The sequence below is a fragment of the Podarcis liolepis genome (genome assembly GCF_965112155.1).
Source record: "Podarcis liolepis genome assembly, chromosome: 10".
Classification (NCBI taxonomy): domain Eukaryota; kingdom Metazoa; phylum Chordata; class Lepidosauria; order Squamata; family Lacertidae; genus Podarcis; species Podarcis liolepis.
In genome coordinates, this window is record NC_139562.1 from 40,939,259 (window position 1) to 40,955,868 (window position 16,610).

The 16,610-nt window shown below is 38.8% G+C and overlaps 1 protein-coding gene across 1 annotated transcript in view; it reads right to left on the reverse strand.

Moving 5' to 3' along the window:
* The window catches only part of OTOGL (otogelin like), a gene marked incomplete at its 5' end in the record, with an annotated part of 85,864 nt that overhangs the window by 2,219 nt on the left and 67,035 nt on the right, over window positions 1–16,610 (reverse strand). Inside the window, 14 exons of the mRNA XM_083464307.1 lie at window positions 730–809; window positions 4,487–4,532; window positions 5,328–5,447; window positions 7,084–7,188; window positions 8,812–8,990; window positions 9,714–9,777; window positions 11,364–11,404; window positions 11,504–11,608; window positions 11,792–11,893; window positions 13,040–13,147; window positions 13,356–13,460; window positions 14,932–15,144; window positions 15,873–16,058; window positions 16,164–16,305. Of these exons, the coding sequence (XP_083320433.1) occupies window positions 730–809; window positions 4,487–4,532; window positions 5,328–5,447; window positions 7,084–7,188; window positions 8,812–8,990; window positions 9,714–9,777; window positions 11,364–11,404; window positions 11,504–11,608; window positions 11,792–11,893; window positions 13,040–13,147; window positions 13,356–13,460; window positions 14,932–15,144; window positions 15,873–16,058; window positions 16,164–16,305 (1,596 nt within the window). The remainder of the gene's footprint in view (window positions 1–729; window positions 810–4,486; window positions 4,533–5,327; window positions 5,448–7,083; window positions 7,189–8,811; window positions 8,991–9,713; window positions 9,778–11,363; window positions 11,405–11,503; window positions 11,609–11,791; window positions 11,894–13,039; window positions 13,148–13,355; window positions 13,461–14,931; window positions 15,145–15,872; window positions 16,059–16,163; window positions 16,306–16,610) is intronic.

The window sequence follows — 16,610 nt, forward strand, 5'->3', positions numbered from 1 at the left end:
GGAAGATGTAATACCTCTGTTTTGTGAGACATTATAGTAAATGATTTATTGTATATACTTACATGGAAATATATTATCTTTTATCTGGTAGCTCACAAAACAGAGGTATTATATCTTGATCTCTTAAAGAGATTTTATTCTGTATGACATCAAAGGCATACACGTTGTGAGAAGACAAAGGGGGGTGTTTGTTTTTAAACCACATTATGTGCATCTGTTATATATTGGCACACTTCGTTTAGAGTAGGAGGACATTTAATGATAGACGTCAGTGCTTTTGCCTGGTGTCAGCAGTTACGTTGTGTACAGTTTATCTGAACAGAAGAGCTCAGCATTTCTCTCTGGGAAGAGGCAATTAAACTGTAAATACATGTATGAGTAGGAGGACATTGCCAGGGTGAGATATTTCCCAGATGTTAGGGCAGTTGTGGGTCCTATTTAGGTCTGTAGGTGTGGGTGTGTCTTTATTTTGCACACTACCCTTGAGTGTTTTAATGGTTGGCTTGTTTTATTACCCACACTGACTGGAAGGAAGTACCCTTTATTTTATATTATTATTATTATTATTATTATTATTATTATTATTATTATTATTATTATTATTATACCACCCTATACCTGGAGGTCTCAGGGCAGTTCCACAGAATAAAATCAAAATATAAAACCACAAAATACATATTCAAAATTAAAACAACAACCCAATACCCCCTTTAAGGCACATGTACTTACAGGGCTCCTACTTATGCAGTCATGTTTCCTTATAGTTGTTCTGACGGTCACTTTTTGGCAAATCCTTTCATCTCGTTTGCCTAATGGGAAATAAAATAACCTGCCATTTACTCATATATACTTGCTAAACCAGGAATATAATTTTCAAAATAACGTTCATTAGGCCATGATTCAAAGAGCCCTTTAGGTTTGGTGCTTTTGAACATGCTCCAGAGCAGTTCATCCTTCCCACCAACCTGCCATCCTTAGGCTTAGATATCAGTCCAGAAGTTCTGGGAGCCTCTCATTAGGTGATTCTAGGACTGGTTTCAAAAGTGAGAACTGAGGAGCCATATTGCATTTCTAAAATCTATCTCATGGTTCTATGGACAATGGCCTTTTAATGAGCATTTGTTAAGGGTTAACTTAAGAGTAAGTTCTTCAGTATTAGTTTGTGATGCAGGAACATTCCTGATAGAATCCGTTTTGTGTGGAAGAGATGAAGCATGATATATGTCACAAATTGTTCCAAATAGGTTTTGAATCCGTTGTTAACACCCCCATGTTCACTGCATCTGTTGAGAGGATTCAAGGATAAAAATGCGGCTGTCATTTAGTATTTGATGCTCAAGCTAATGAAAATTGAAAATTGAATGCGCATTACAAAAATCAAGAAGGAAAGCCAGGCTGCACCAGATGCAGTAAATCTAACTTACTGAAGGTCTGGTTCACAGAAATCTTCTCAGCTAAATCTACACAGGAGTGCCAATACAATCATGGAGCTTCCTTCAGCCATGGGAATTGAAGCATTATTTCAATGTTAAAAGACAGTTCTATGATATTCCTCCTTTTGTGAACACAGCTAGGCCAATAGATGCATGTGTCTATATCACAATTGCTCCTGCATCCACCACCTCACAACACAAACTCACAATACAAATAAGAGCAACATCTTTCCCTCAGTCACCACTTAATTGCTTCCTAGCACAGCACTGTGACAGCCATCACTGCAAGGTTTCTCTTTAGTTAGGAAAGAAAAAGCCTCAGCAATTTTCTCTTTAAAAAAAATAATGGCCCAAATATTCTGATTCTGCAAAGTGATAAGCAATGAACTAAGTAAGGTGTGTAATGTCATCTAATAAATACTGGAAACACTGAGTCACAGAAGCATATCAACAACATCTCTATAAAGAATATTAACATTTTAACAATTTTTAAAGGAAAGAAAATACATTATTAAAAATAGTAATACCTGGTTCACAATTAATACTATCAGTAGAGACTACGGGGCTAATGGCAAAGGGTAATACACCCCGTCCAGAACCTGGCAGAATTATTGGGAACATAAGTTTTTTTGTAATATAAAAACATATTTTTACAAGAATAACATTGTATTAATTCTTACACTGCCAACTGTAATTTCTCTTTTTTTTTCTTTTTGAAAAATAGGAAAAAAGTCTTCCTATTTTTCTCAATTATTGACAACCTGTGCTTTAAGGCTTGCCTGGGTAACAAAACTACAATGTTCACACAAGAGATTTAAAAATAATTATTCTAGGGGGCATCTTATGACTCTGGCAAGGTAAGAATTAAATATATGAACTCACTTAGCATGCATTTAATCATTCTCCTGTTAAAATGAAGATTATTGGTTCCCGTTAAAACCCAAGGAGCCGCAAGCTATACTTGGAGCTGACTTTTAAACTGCTTTACCAAAGAAAGCACATGCTTTTAGTTTTTTAATATATATAAACATTCTCTATTAGCATGTAAAATAGCATTTAATTTTGTTGCATTTTTTTGTTCTTAGAAGCCATTTCAGCCAATGGTTCTGAAGTATAACAATGCCTTTCCTAAGACTATGGAATTCTGCAAAAGCTACGGAGTTTTCATAATACCCTGAAGATACATTGAGCCATGTACACTGAACTCGTCTGCTTCATATAGTGAATGGAGAAGGAGAAAGATGTGGCTTCATCAAGAGCTTAATCAGCGTTGGTTATCTACATAGCAGAATAATTCTCCTTAATATTTTTCCTAATGTCTGTCACTCAAAATATTCGCTCACCTGGAACTCCAGGTGGGCGGCCACTGCCACATGGTGCGACTGAGGAAGCCACTATCTTCCGACACGGCTAGGGGAGGTGATGGTCACCTGGCACTGCCCACCTCCAACCATGTCGGGCTCCTAGGTAGAGGTGGGCAATGCCCACTTAGCCAATCATAGGGGCTGCGATCAGTCCATGCCTAGCTTATTTAAGGGCGTGGCCAGGTGCAGACTGTTCGTGTCTCTCACTCAAAACAGTGATCTCTTTAGCCAAAGCCATATCTAGGGCTTTAGTCATTATATATGCAGGGCCCATACCAGATGCCCTGAACACGTGTATGCAGATACATGCCTTCAGGCACTATTATGTTTTCAAATAAAAAGAGGTGTGAGTGTGGCCTATATGCAAAGGATTTTTTTGGGGGGGGGGGGGCTCCAGGCACAAGCAAGAAGTGCTTTCCACATCCTAAAGAAACCGAAAGGCAGCTGCATGGAACAGAAGTTCCCAAGACATTTGGCAAATTGTTAGAGGCTGGTTTTCTAGGAGATCATCAAATGCATCTCCTGTTGGTCTGACTACATTTCAGTCTGCTTTAGTGAACTGCAGCATGAAAGATTTCCCAAGGAATATAAAGAACAAACATCTTTCCCTTTGTAAAGATGTTAGGAACCACCAATCTGTGTAGCTTGCTTTGTATTTCTTTAGTGCTTCGCTTAGAGTTGTTTGTGATCCCCCCAATTCTGTTCTTACTAGAGCCCATGCAGGTGTTGAAAGTTTGTTCTTCCTTCTCAGTTAAAACGTCTACAATTCCTCATATTGGTACAGTTCATATTCTCCATATTCGCATTAAACATTGTTTGCTTTTGAACTATGGTTTAATGTGGTATGTGAATGAGGCCTGTGAAAAGTCATATTGCACTGCTAAGTTCCCATTGGCTATCAAAGTTTTGAAATGTTTAGGTCACTGCAAAATAAGCCTAGGGGGAACTGTCAAAAGAGAACCCACTTGTACAATGTCCTTCACTATCCGGATGTGCTAATTCATGTCCTTTTTGATCCTGAAATTGGAATATGCCATACAATATTTTGTGCAAATGTGCATTTGCACATTACAATTTGATACATAACTTTTTACAAGGGAAATTGCCTCTTTTTAAAAAGTCTTTATGCATAATTTTGCTCACTTAAATATCTTGTTATATATGGACTTGGACTGAAGACGAAAAACATTTATTCCTATAGAACACATAACAGGAGAACCTAAAACCACCATCACGCTAAGTTATAAATCAATTCTCTATTTTTTAAAAACTTTTATTTCAAACATGTGTGCATGAATTGTTCTGGAACAATCTAGGCAAATATCTATATCTATCTATCTATCTATCTATCTATCTATCTATCTATGTATATATAACCTCATTTATTAAAAATATAAAGTAGCTTTTAGTTTCACCCATTGCTATATTTGGTGAGATTTGGTTATACTCCAGAAGAAAAAAAGTTTAACAAAAAAAAACACAACCAAAATCACCATGTGAGCAGCCATATAAAGCAAGGCTTGTCAATGACATTTGTTAAGACTACACATACATTACATGATTTGGGATGGCATGCTTTTTTATTTCCACATGTCCCACTTAAAAGGAGTGAAAAACACACACAGCTATCCAAAACCGAAGCCAAACTAGCATACAACTAGCACTGAATGCAGCTTTTGTTCCACTTACACGTCCTGCAGCAGCCATCATTATATGTCTCTATAGTGCCTCCATTCTGGGAAAATAAAAAAAGAATATTTCAAAACAGACTGTGCCCAAAGGAACATCTTGATAAGTCTGAATGACTCTTGTAAACCAGGGATAACTAATCTTTGATAGGGTTGTCATATTTCAAAAAGTTTTTGAGCTATTTTTTTTAATATGAAATTTGCCACAAAATCTATACTTCCGACATGGGTTGCCATACAGCTGGGTTTCCCCGGGCATTTTTTCCAATTTTTGGAAATTCCGCCTGGACGCAGTTTTTGGCGGGCAAATCCCAGCTATGTCTGGGAAATTCTGGAAGTATGGCAGCTCTACCTTTGGCACTCCAGTATAACTTTCATGTTAAGAATCCTTAACATGCAATCCTTATCACATTCATCTTGGAGTAAGTCCCAATTAACGCAATTGGGTTTTCTTCTGAGCAGACACAGTGCAAGTCACAAAATCTGAAGACCGTGAGCCTTTGCATTAGCCACGTTTATTCTAATCCACTGATTAGAATCAGTTCTGATGTATTCATTTCAATGAAAGAAGCAGATCCACAAGCATTCACGCAGAACCGCCCACATTTGCACCAGAAAGTTCATGGACTCCAGATGACGACATTTTCATTTATGTAAATAAGACTTTATGTAAGTAAGATATTATTTGCCGTCTGGCATGATTCAGAAAAAAAAGATTAATGAAAACACTGAAATGTAGACATTTTCTCTATATTAAACAATTACAAGTGGATTGCATGCTCGAGAAAAATGTTATTTCATATATTTCCTCATTTGTATACAATATGTATAGGATTACAAACCTTTGTGCACTCAGTCTCATTAAAGGGTGGGCAAACCACACTGGAGCCAAGCACTATTGCACCACCAGCAGTCTTTGTGCATTCATATTTAGTGCAGTTTGAGTCCCATGTGCTTCCTTCCTATAAAGTAAGAGATCAAAGGTTATTCTTCTGGAGAAAAGAACTTGACATTAGGGTTTAATGGCTACGGAACTGACCACAATCAATGTTTTCTGAGAAAAACCATATTAACCATCTTCACTGCAATAACAACACTTTCCTGTTTCTCGAAGGCCACAGTTTCCAAGAGGGGTAGCTCCTGTTAGCACTCACCATTGTTTGTTGCCTTCACACCACTTGGGGATTCCCAGGCACAGAATAGAGCAGGCATAGGCAAACCCTGGCCCTCCAGATGTTTGGGACTACAATTCTCATCATCCCTAACCACTGGTCCTATTAGCTAGGGATGATGGGAACTGTAGTCTCAAACAGTGTAGCCAGAGTTTGCCTATGCCTGGAATAGAGCCATAACTAAGCTTATAAAGCCCTGCCTTGAGAGTGCATATATAACAACTTACCAGAACTCTTGCTTCTTACCTTGCTATGAGGCAGGCATAGAGGCTGCTTTAACCGTGATTTGCTCAGTTCCAGTGCAATACAGTGGTACCTTGGTTCTCAAACAGAATGTGTTCTGGGAGTCCATTCGACTCCCGGAACTATTCGAAAACCAAGGCACAGCTTCCGATTGGCTGCAAGAGCGTCCTGCAGCCAATTGGAAGCTGCAGAAGCTGTGCCGGATTTTCGGCTTCCAAAAATCATTCGAAAACAGGAACACTCACTTCTGGGTTTAGATCGTTCTGGAGTTGATTTGTTTGGGAGCTAAGGCATTTGAGATCCAAGGTATGACCGTACTCATTCACAGTTAAGATGCAACATAGTTTGCACATCCACTTCAAACTAAGACATCATGCTGTGGTTTGCGTCCAATATTTTTAATTGTTGGCTCAGTTAAGATGTAGCAGGGTTGATCCACTCCCTCCTTGCCCTGCCCCTCTGTTTGTATACATGGCATGTTAATTTCCTGTGACATCTAAATGGGGAAACTCAGGTTTAAACTGACTTACAAAGCAGAATGTGCAACTGAGAGGAGATAGCTTCTTTCTGGCCTCTTACAGGTTTGTTTGGGTTTTTTGGTCAATGTTTTAATTGTTTGTAGCTATGGCCATTACAATGTAACTCACACAAACAACCAAGGCAAATGCAGTAAGTTAAAAGTCCATTTTTTGTTGAAAATACAGGTTGCCTGAAAGCATCCAGGGTTTATGCTGTTTTTTACCTCATGTGAAGTAAGAAGGGAGGCGGTGTTGTTGGATGAAAAACCCCATAAAGATCTGGACCATAATTTTAGAACAACAATTTGGTACCAAGAGGTCTGAAAGAGCTGCTGCTGTTGAATTGTTGTGTTCAGGTCCTACACATTAGATTTTCAATTATTTACAGTATAGTGTTTTGGATCAAATGTGCCTAGACATCACCTGACTTACTCAAGAGTTTGTGCAAGTGGCAGCCCTAACTATTTTCTGGCTTGTGATGATGCCCACATGGACACAATGCACCAAATATTCAAGGTGGCTTCCAACCAAAGAAAGTTTGAATCGAGAGTAGGAATATGTGGAACAACTTCTATAGAATTTAATATTTTTTATAAATTAAAGACAACATAGTCTGAATTCTGATAATATAGTCTAATTTTTTTCAGCTTTTCCAGAGGACTTACTTCATAAATGACTGAGGTTCCGTTGCCAGAATAGAAAATACAGGACACATTTATGCAGGAACCACAACAAGTGTGTTGACTAGGAGATGGGACATATACTTGGTGCTGTTAAAAAGATATATATTTAAAAAGGATAATATTAAAAGCATTATTTTCAAATACATACCAATAACTACAAACATTTCATGGATTTAATGTGTTATGATAGCAAAATATTGATATTATGGTTTTCTGTGTGTTTCTTTGTTCCCATGTCATTGCTGTGAACAGGTTGCCACCTTGTAACTACTGCCACCAGCCCTTAGACCAAATGAGAGGAAAAGCTTTCTCATGCAATTTACACACTAAATCTGATTTTGCTTTCCTACCCACAGTCCAGGAGGCCTCTGCCTAAGATAAGTAAATAAGGAGAGAGGTGCAGAAAGGATGCCACTGTTCCAAGAAAAAGGATTTCTTCCAGTGGTTTCATCATGCAGGCCGAAAACTATCCTGCTCAATGGCAAGTGAAAAAGGACCCCTGGGTGGTTAAGTCCAGTCAAGGGCAACTATGGGGTGTAGCACTCATCTTGCTTTCAGGCTGAGAGAGCAGGCATTTGTCCACAGACAGCTTTCCAGGTCATGTGGCCAGCATGACTAAACCGCTTCTGGCACAACAGAACACCATGGCGGAAATCAGAGCGCACAGAAATGCTGTTTACCTTCCCACCACAACTTGCACTGATGTGCTTTCAAACTGCTAGATTGGCAGGAGCTGGGAGAGAGCAACGGGAGCTCACACCATTATGAGGATTCAAACAGCCAACCTTCTGATCAGCAAGCCCAAGAGGCTCAGTGGTTTAGACTACAGCACCTGACAAAAAGGCAAAGTTGACCCGTGCAATATCCAGGGACATAGGAAGAGGGGTACAGGGGGTGTGGTCCACCCCAAGTGTCATCCTTGGGGGGGATGACAAAATGGCACACCATGGGGGTCAGCACTTACTGCGGGGCCTGGCCTGCAGTGCACCCAAGCCATGCGTGTCTCCTGGGAGTGATGCGGTGGCTTGGAGCCCCTTGCTGCCCGAAACAACACCGTGGGTCTTGCATCCACCAGGTGGACTCCATGGGCAGCTTGCCTTGCTGTGCTGCCCCCCCTGGGAGGATTGCCGCAGCGCCCCCATGCACAGATCATCGCGGTACCCTGTGGGAAGATTGCCCCACTCCCGCTGCTCTGGGTGCCAGAGCAGCTAACTACGCCCCTGGCAATATCTCACCAAAGGAACAAAGGAAGCTGTGCTGAATGCAGTCAGAGCATTGGTCCATCTAGCAGTGGCTCTCTTCAGACAAGTCTTTCCCAGTCACTGTACTGGACCCAAATATTTCATTTCACTAAGTGAAGGAGTTTCCATCAGAGGAATGGAAGCATTGAATCCAACTCATTACTTTAGGCTTCCTCAAACTCGGTCCTCCAGATGTTTTGAGACTACAATTCCCATCATCCCTGACCACTGGTCCTGCTAGTTAGCGATCATGGGAGTTGTAGGCCAAAAACATCTGGAGGGCCGAGTTTGAGGAAGCCTGCATTAGTTCAAAGTTTTTCAAGCAATAACGAATATATTGTTGAAGCAAAACTTAGAACATCTGTACATGACTCTGACTACAATTTTTTGGAGTAAATTTAAAGAACATCTACATCCTTATAGATTATATTCACAAATGACTTCACCCTTACATTTTAGCAATACTTACAGCTTCACATTTTTGGGAACAGTTAACTACGAACAGATCCATGGCATGAAATCCTGTGCTAGGGTCTTTTTCCTGTGAACATCTTGCTATGTAACAATGATCTTCATCCAAATATTGAATCATGGACTGACCAGGGCTCAATATGGTGACTTCTTGGAATACACAGACATTATCCTTTTCTAATATAAAAAATGAAATAGTTGTGTTAAAAATGTTGAATGTATGTACAAGAAGTGATAAGCCTGTAGAAATATTCTACCTTTAAGAAGCATTGGAGCCTCTATCTGACACAGAAAATTTATGTATTTCTATATGTGCACACACAACAAAAAAATCCCCACATAATCCTGGTATTCTATCAAGTCTATCATTGCTAAATCCCCTGGAATGTTTGTAGCTATGAGGGAAATAAATTCAGATCACGATTTTACTTAAAAATTCAGAATGTCACTGCTTTCAGTAAAAGATAGGCCTTCAATGATTATCCAATTATGCTTTTCACACTATACAGAAGTAGCTTTGTATCTAATTTTAATTAAGTTTATATCAATTAATTAAATTTATATTTTATTTTTTGGTTCAAAGTCAGATATAAAAAGAACAGGATTTATCTTGCCATATCAACAATGTATGATGTAATAGCCTTGAGAAACATGGCTGATATAAAGCTAGAGAGTATGAAATATTTCTATTCCATCAGGTAGCCCCTTTCTCGATTTAACTGCATTTGAATGCAATTCTTTAATTGCATGCCAAGAATTCAGTGAGAATTTTAAGAGCAGAAGATTTATGGGGTTTGCTGCCAAACATATGTACGTATCTATTAAAAACAGATATTGACAATATTGGATATATAGACAGATCTTGATAATATTGTTTATACACACACACACACAACATACCACAGGTGTACTGCGAGCAGCCACACGTGCTAGAAACGTTGCCATCTATTCTCTGAACTTCTCCCTGTGATATGAAAAATGATGTTGCTGTGTCATGTGTGTCCAAATATATGCACATGCATTTTCATCTATGAGACTGAGAAAACTAGCTTCTGATAAACAAACTTGCACAGTTACATGCGCAAGTTAACAAAAGCAAGAGGATTTCTTTATTCCTCAGGAAAAAAACCAAGCAGAAGAGGGCAAAGTACTTGCAGGCTGCTGCTCTTTCCTCTCACTGCTTATATACTCAGAGAAGGCAGGTGAAAAGTGACTTTTTTAGAATGTTGCAGGTTTCCCTGAGATGGAGCAGGCCTTGGCAAATGCTCAGCAATGCCCTCCCTGCTCCCTCATCACAGCCCCATAGACCCTTTTTAAAAAACACTACAGACTATACAGTGGTACCTCAGGTTACGAACTGTCCTGCTTACGAACACTTCAGGTTACGAACTCCACAAACCTGGAAGTAGGTGTTCCGGGTTGTGAACTTGGCCCCTGGATATGAACACAATCTGCTTCCGAGGCTGCAGAAGTCCTATGTAGGGAATGTGCACCTCAGGTTACGAACGTTTCGGGTTAAGAATGGACTTCCAGAAGGAATAAAGCTGGTAACCTGAGGTACCACTCTATATTTTTAATCAGGTCACTTCTTTGCTTTCCTCATGCCATCATGGTTTTAGAATTAATGGCAATATTAGGCACAATAAAGCATCTACCACATTGAACTATGCACCACACTCTTTATATTATTTAGGAAGGGTATAACAGACAAATCAACGTTTTATCACACTGTGATAGATAGGGATTTTCAATTAGACATTTTCCAGGTCACGGGAAATATTTGTTTAAGCAAAGCTAGAAAAATGGAAGGAAAGCAGTTTGTTTGAAAGCTCACATATTACAAAAGTCGACATAATTTAAAGTGTATATACGTTTCAGAACAAGTCTACATTCTTGCAGATAATAAAGAAGCTCGTACATTTCAGTGTGTGTTGGCAAACTGAAACAGGATAATATTTAAAATCATAAAATCATATCCAACTAAGTCATACACAGACTTAGGCACAATCTTATCCTTCACATATCTTATATAGTTTCTGCATACCTATGACTGATGATGGCAGAACAGATATAGAACATGTGTTAGAACAGAATATGATAGTAGAACAGACTAAAAAAATGCCTCAAAGTAAGAATCTTCAAATTTTTAATTTTATTTATTTAATTTTTCCCATCCCATCTATTTCTCCAAAGAGACTCAAGGTGGCTAACAAACCAGAATAAGAACAGCAAAACAAACATACCCCTTCCCCAAATACCAACTATGCATTCATAATAATACATTAATATCCATCACCCTTTGCTTATTTATAAAGGCAGTGACTCGGAACAAATAATTAGCACTTCATGGCTTAAGTGTTGTTATTGTTTTTTAAAAAAATATTAGTCAGATTAATGAGAAATAGCAGTGCTTGAAATAAGTGTGACCATGTTTAGCTTTATGGAGGAAGCTAAAGAGTTGATATCATCCTTGAGATATTGCTGTTCTCCACTAAAAAGCTGAAACGTTATATATGTTACTAAACTGCCTCCAAGACAAACATGTCTTACCACTTTACAAGATGGGATAGTAGCACTTTCACAGTCACATTCTGAGGAGAGAAGGACAGAGAGAGAAGGATCAGTCAGTGGGAAAAGTGGCCCTACGTTGCTTATTCAAATAATTATTGATAAAAATAAAACGCAGATACCACAATTCCAGTCTGGACAGCACTGTCCAGTTATTCTCTTCTTCACCAGCTTCATTTCAGCAGAACAGTTCAGAAGAGGTAAGTGACAGTGATTCTCATCACAGACTGCAGGAAGAGAAGTGACGTAATTAAAAAGAAAAAGAAAAAAGATTAGCATTAGTAAAACATCAACAAATAAAGAGTTGCCAGGTCCCACACTGATACCACTGCCTGGTAACTGCAGTAGTAATTGAATGGTAATAGAAGCAGTCATATTAACCCAAGATATATTAACAAAGCAGACCTTACCACAGTGATAACGAGGGCAACAATAATGTCTGGAGCTAAGATCTACAGTGAGAATTTCCCCTTCATTGCATAACGGAATAGGTTCAATGCAGGATTCACAAACTGCAGGAGAAAATAAATCAAACATCCAGTTAAAACCTATATATATATATATAGGTTAAAACTTATACAGCTGTGGTATTGTAGAGATCTAATGTTAACTTGATACTGAGGCGAACCATAGCATTGGGTCACTCTTCATTTTGTTAGATTTCACCAAATCTATACTTAATTCCTAGATGCCGTCAAAGTACAGCTGAGAGAAGTCAGATGAATTTTGCAGGTACCTCAAATCTACACTGACATACAAATGTATAAAACAACTTTTATAAAAAAAAATTTAATTTAGATTTGTGTTCCTCTTTTTCCTGAAGTTTCTTTTTCGGCTGAAACACTTTGGAATACATAGCTATCTCAAAAATGGCATAGCCTTGAAAAGTCTCAGTTGAAACCTAGGTGCCTTCAGCTAAGTTCTCATCTCCTGCTATCTGAAGTGCTATAATAAAGCAAATTCAATTATTCCATATATAAATAAAATTACTCTGAGAATCAAGTCCAAATAATTCTGTGCAGTTATGCAGTTGTACAAAGTTGCTCCAGATTAGCTTCTTTTTAGAGCTAATTCATACTATGCTTTTTAAAAATTGGGGAACAATAGTACTGTGAATGGTGCATGCACATTTAAATAGGCTTCCCTAAATTAAACTTACGATCCAATCACTCTCTAATAATGCAATTTTTGTACCTTGAGGAGAAAACCATCCATTAAAATTGACTGCACTTACATCTTACTTTTAAAAACAGGCAACTTATATAACTAAATTGAAAAACCAAACTGTATATTTGCAGGAAAGAACACCTAAAATAATAAAGGAGCTGCCAAAACCATTTAAGTAAGTAACAGTTGCTGTGTTTGGGGATCTTCAGCTTAAGAAAAAGGCGAATAAGGGAAGACATGATACAGACACACAAATTCTGCATTGTAACACTGTGGAAAAGTTGATAGGGTGACATCTTCCTCCCTGTCTCATAATATCCTGAATCTTCTGATGACACAAAATGGGGGGAAGACAATGCTGGATTAGAATAATTCTAATCATTAGATAAGCCATTAACCTGATCTAGCAGGGCTCTTACGTTTTCAGTTGTAGGATATTCTGGAATCCCCTGCTTACTCATGGATTTACCAGCATGGGAAAGCTTCCTTACCACACAAATAAGAAAAACAGCAAGGATCCTCCTGTTTTGCCTCAACAAGAAATTGGTCTTCTCTACATTCTGGACGGGAAGCATTGGGGCATGCTGATGGATCACATTCTGAATTAAAAAACAACACAAAACAGTTTCTCTAGTAAAAACTTGTTATTTTAAAATCCTCAGAAGAGCTACACATACATACTGTAGATGACCAATCTTTTGACATAATTTTTCAGTCTGACCACATGTATGCCAACTTGTGTTCCAAGATGAAAGAAAAGCAGGATATACATACAATTAAAAAAAATGAACATTAATTATCACTTACCACATCGGTACTGAGGACAGCATGACAAAGGATCGTATACCACTACCAATTTCTCAACACTTCTGCAAGTTGGATTAAGAGGATCACATAGAGTCATGTTGCATTCTGAATATAAAAATAAAAAGACTGGCCCATTCAGTATAGTGCTATCAAACGTTAACATGTCTCATGAAGATGACATCTATTCATAACTTCAAGGCTATTTATTAAATCTACTATTTACCAGAAGATGCAAATACTGAAGCAGCTTTTCACTTCCTACAAGGAAGTATGTTCCAAATTAAAAAAATGATCCTACAATTAGTCATGCTTAATATTATAATACCTTGGCTTATTATTTACTAGGATATGGGTCAATTGTTTTAAATACAGAAGAGTTTTTTCTCAAAGGCAGGATAGAAAAAAATAATAATGTCTTATTTGCACAAAATCAAAGGTGAACAAAGTATGTCAATGTCCAAATCTGTTTTTCTTCATTTGTTGAGGAAGACTTAAGTGTCAGCAGCCAGAGATGAGTGTAGGTCAGCAATTAAAAAACACGGTGTTAGTGAAGTTAACTCTTTCTTCAAAGAAGCTAAAACAGGGCAGGCCTAGTGATCCCAGTAGGTCTTGCCCTGAAGAGGCAGCTGCAAGGACTGAAGGTTCCACTGTTCTCCAAGACTCCTCCTCTCCAGTGTGTTTCCTAAGCTGTCGCAGACTGTGTCTGCACACAACCAATCTCTGCTCTGCTCTTTTCATTTCTCTGTGTGTTCTGGGAGACCAGGAAGAAGGGGAGCTGGTCACAGCAGGAGGAGGAGACCCCCTGGATTCTTCAGCAGACTATCTCACCTCTACCTCTTGCCTACCATTTTTTCCAGCCTCCACTTCAGCATCGGATTCTGCACTGCTCTCTGCCCCAGCCTCTCCCTGCTCACTAAACCCTGTTGCCTCTTCAGCTTCCAACACCTCCCCCTCCCAGTCTTCTCCCTCTAACTGCTCATCGTTGTCCTGTCACCAGTCCTCTGGCTCTGAGCCCTCTTCCCCTGGGGGTTCCTCAGTTAGTGCCACCCACCCACCCCTCTGCATGCAGCCATGATAGTGCAGCTATATGATCATTCATAATGAAATGGAAACAGAGAAGTCAGAGTTTGAAGTGGAGAATCACGAAGATGCTAAGAAGAGTGCTATAATTTTTTTGCACTTCTGTACACATCCGAGCAAGCCTTTTAGATGGCCTAATTATGCTCCTTAATTGTGGAGAAGCATGTAAACCACAGTCCCATCTCCCACATTCCTATGATGATGTGTAACCAGATAGGTGTTTGATTCTAGAGACCCACCACCACCAGTTCCTCAACTGAATGGTGATGGGACATTTCCATCACAACTCAGAGGGGAGCCTTTTTATAGCTTATAGCAGGGATCAGAACCATGATAGATATATGTTCGTTTGTTTTTCTCTCCAGAACTTCAGCACTGGCTTTATCTATGAGGAATTATTAATTTTCTCTAACTGTAAGCAATTTGACAAATTTTATTAGCACGCAGAACAATGCCTTTCAAAATAATAATGCAGCACCTCATAAACATTACCTACCACAGACTTTCTTTGGACAGCAAGCCCCTTCCTCGATCACATTAATAATCACTTCACCCTCTCGCCGGCATATCGGAGGCGCCTCTTTATTGCATTCAGGCTCTACAGCAATAATGCTCCCATTCTCCACACACATATACATGCAGCACCCTTTCTTGGAGCCATTCCAAACCTCTCCAGCTGAACGGGGATGCCCTGCATTGTCAGTACATGCTATAAATGAAAAGAGAGCATAACATCCTTCAGAAAGACAGAAAATATGAACCATTAGAAATCAGGAAATTAGTACAAATAAAACTTCTAATTAAGGGGCTTACATTTCTTCCTGGAACATATTTGTAGACTATCATTTGAAAAACTATGCAACTTAAAAGAGTTTTTAGTTACTCAATATCTATGACCAAAATAGAATTATCTGCTTTCCTGACTAGCAACTTATGCACATCAGAGTTCATGGCTCTGCACAAATTACCCATTTACTTCACCATGGTCCAGTTAAAGGAGCTGATGTGATTTTATGAACCATTGTGAAAATGAAGACTTGCCTTACTGGGTCAATTTGAGTTCCATCTAACCCACCATACTATTTCCAGCAGCTGACAGCTAAATGACTCTTCAAGCTTACAAAACAGGCCATGAAAATTTTAAAACAAACACAGACTGCAATCCTATGGACTGTTACTCAGAAATTCACTTCTGAATCAACATGCATAGGATAAACAGTGGCAGTGATTTTGCAGCCTGTAGATGGAGCACAGTTTTTCAAGCTGCACTCATTTGGGAATAGAAAAAGCTGGAGGTATTCTGGGCTGTCTATTAATTTCAAGCTCTTTGAATAAATAAACGACAAAGATAAAAACCATGTCTCTGCCCCACCAGAAACCAAGCACGCTTGGCCCTAGTGTGGGTAAATGTGCTTACATAGCTATAGGTTTACTCACCACATTTTTCTTCTGGAATGCAGAGATCAGAGTCTGTTCTGTGAAGAATGGTTCCATTTTTACAAACACAGTCTTCTCTTAAGTAGGAACAGGGTGATTCTTCATAGAACCATTTATTTAGGCATGTTTTAGCAGCACACGGTTGCACACAAGGCTGGTATTCTTTCCCATCAGGACAACGGAGAGCTACATGTCAGACACACAGAGGGAAATCAACACTGCTGACATTTTCTTCTCCTAATTGAAGCAGCTGAGGTAGCAGGGAGAGAGAAGCAGAAGTACTATACTTACAACAGTAATCTGGTGTTCTCCACTTAATGCAGATATTATGTTTGTTGCACAGTGCTACATATGCAGAAAGAGCATCACATTCATAATTCCAAAAATATGTATTGTTGATCCACATTTTTTCGCAAAAGTCTTGGGGTGAAACCTACATTAAAATACATTATATAGTGACTGATCAATTAACACTCATTAATTGATGAGTAAATTTCTTTTATCTTCAATAGGAACAAAAAACAAGAGAGAGAGGGAGAGAGAGAGAATAATGTCATTTTAAATAGTAAAGACAAAAAAAGAACTCTCAAATTCACAGTTGTTCAATACTTTCATGGAGATGCACCAGAATATCAGAGATGTGTGGCAATTATTTGAGTTCTCAGATTCCTAGATGTTCAACCTGATACCTGCAGCAACTGTGAGACACTTATTCAGCCTGCAATCTCCATCTTGGAA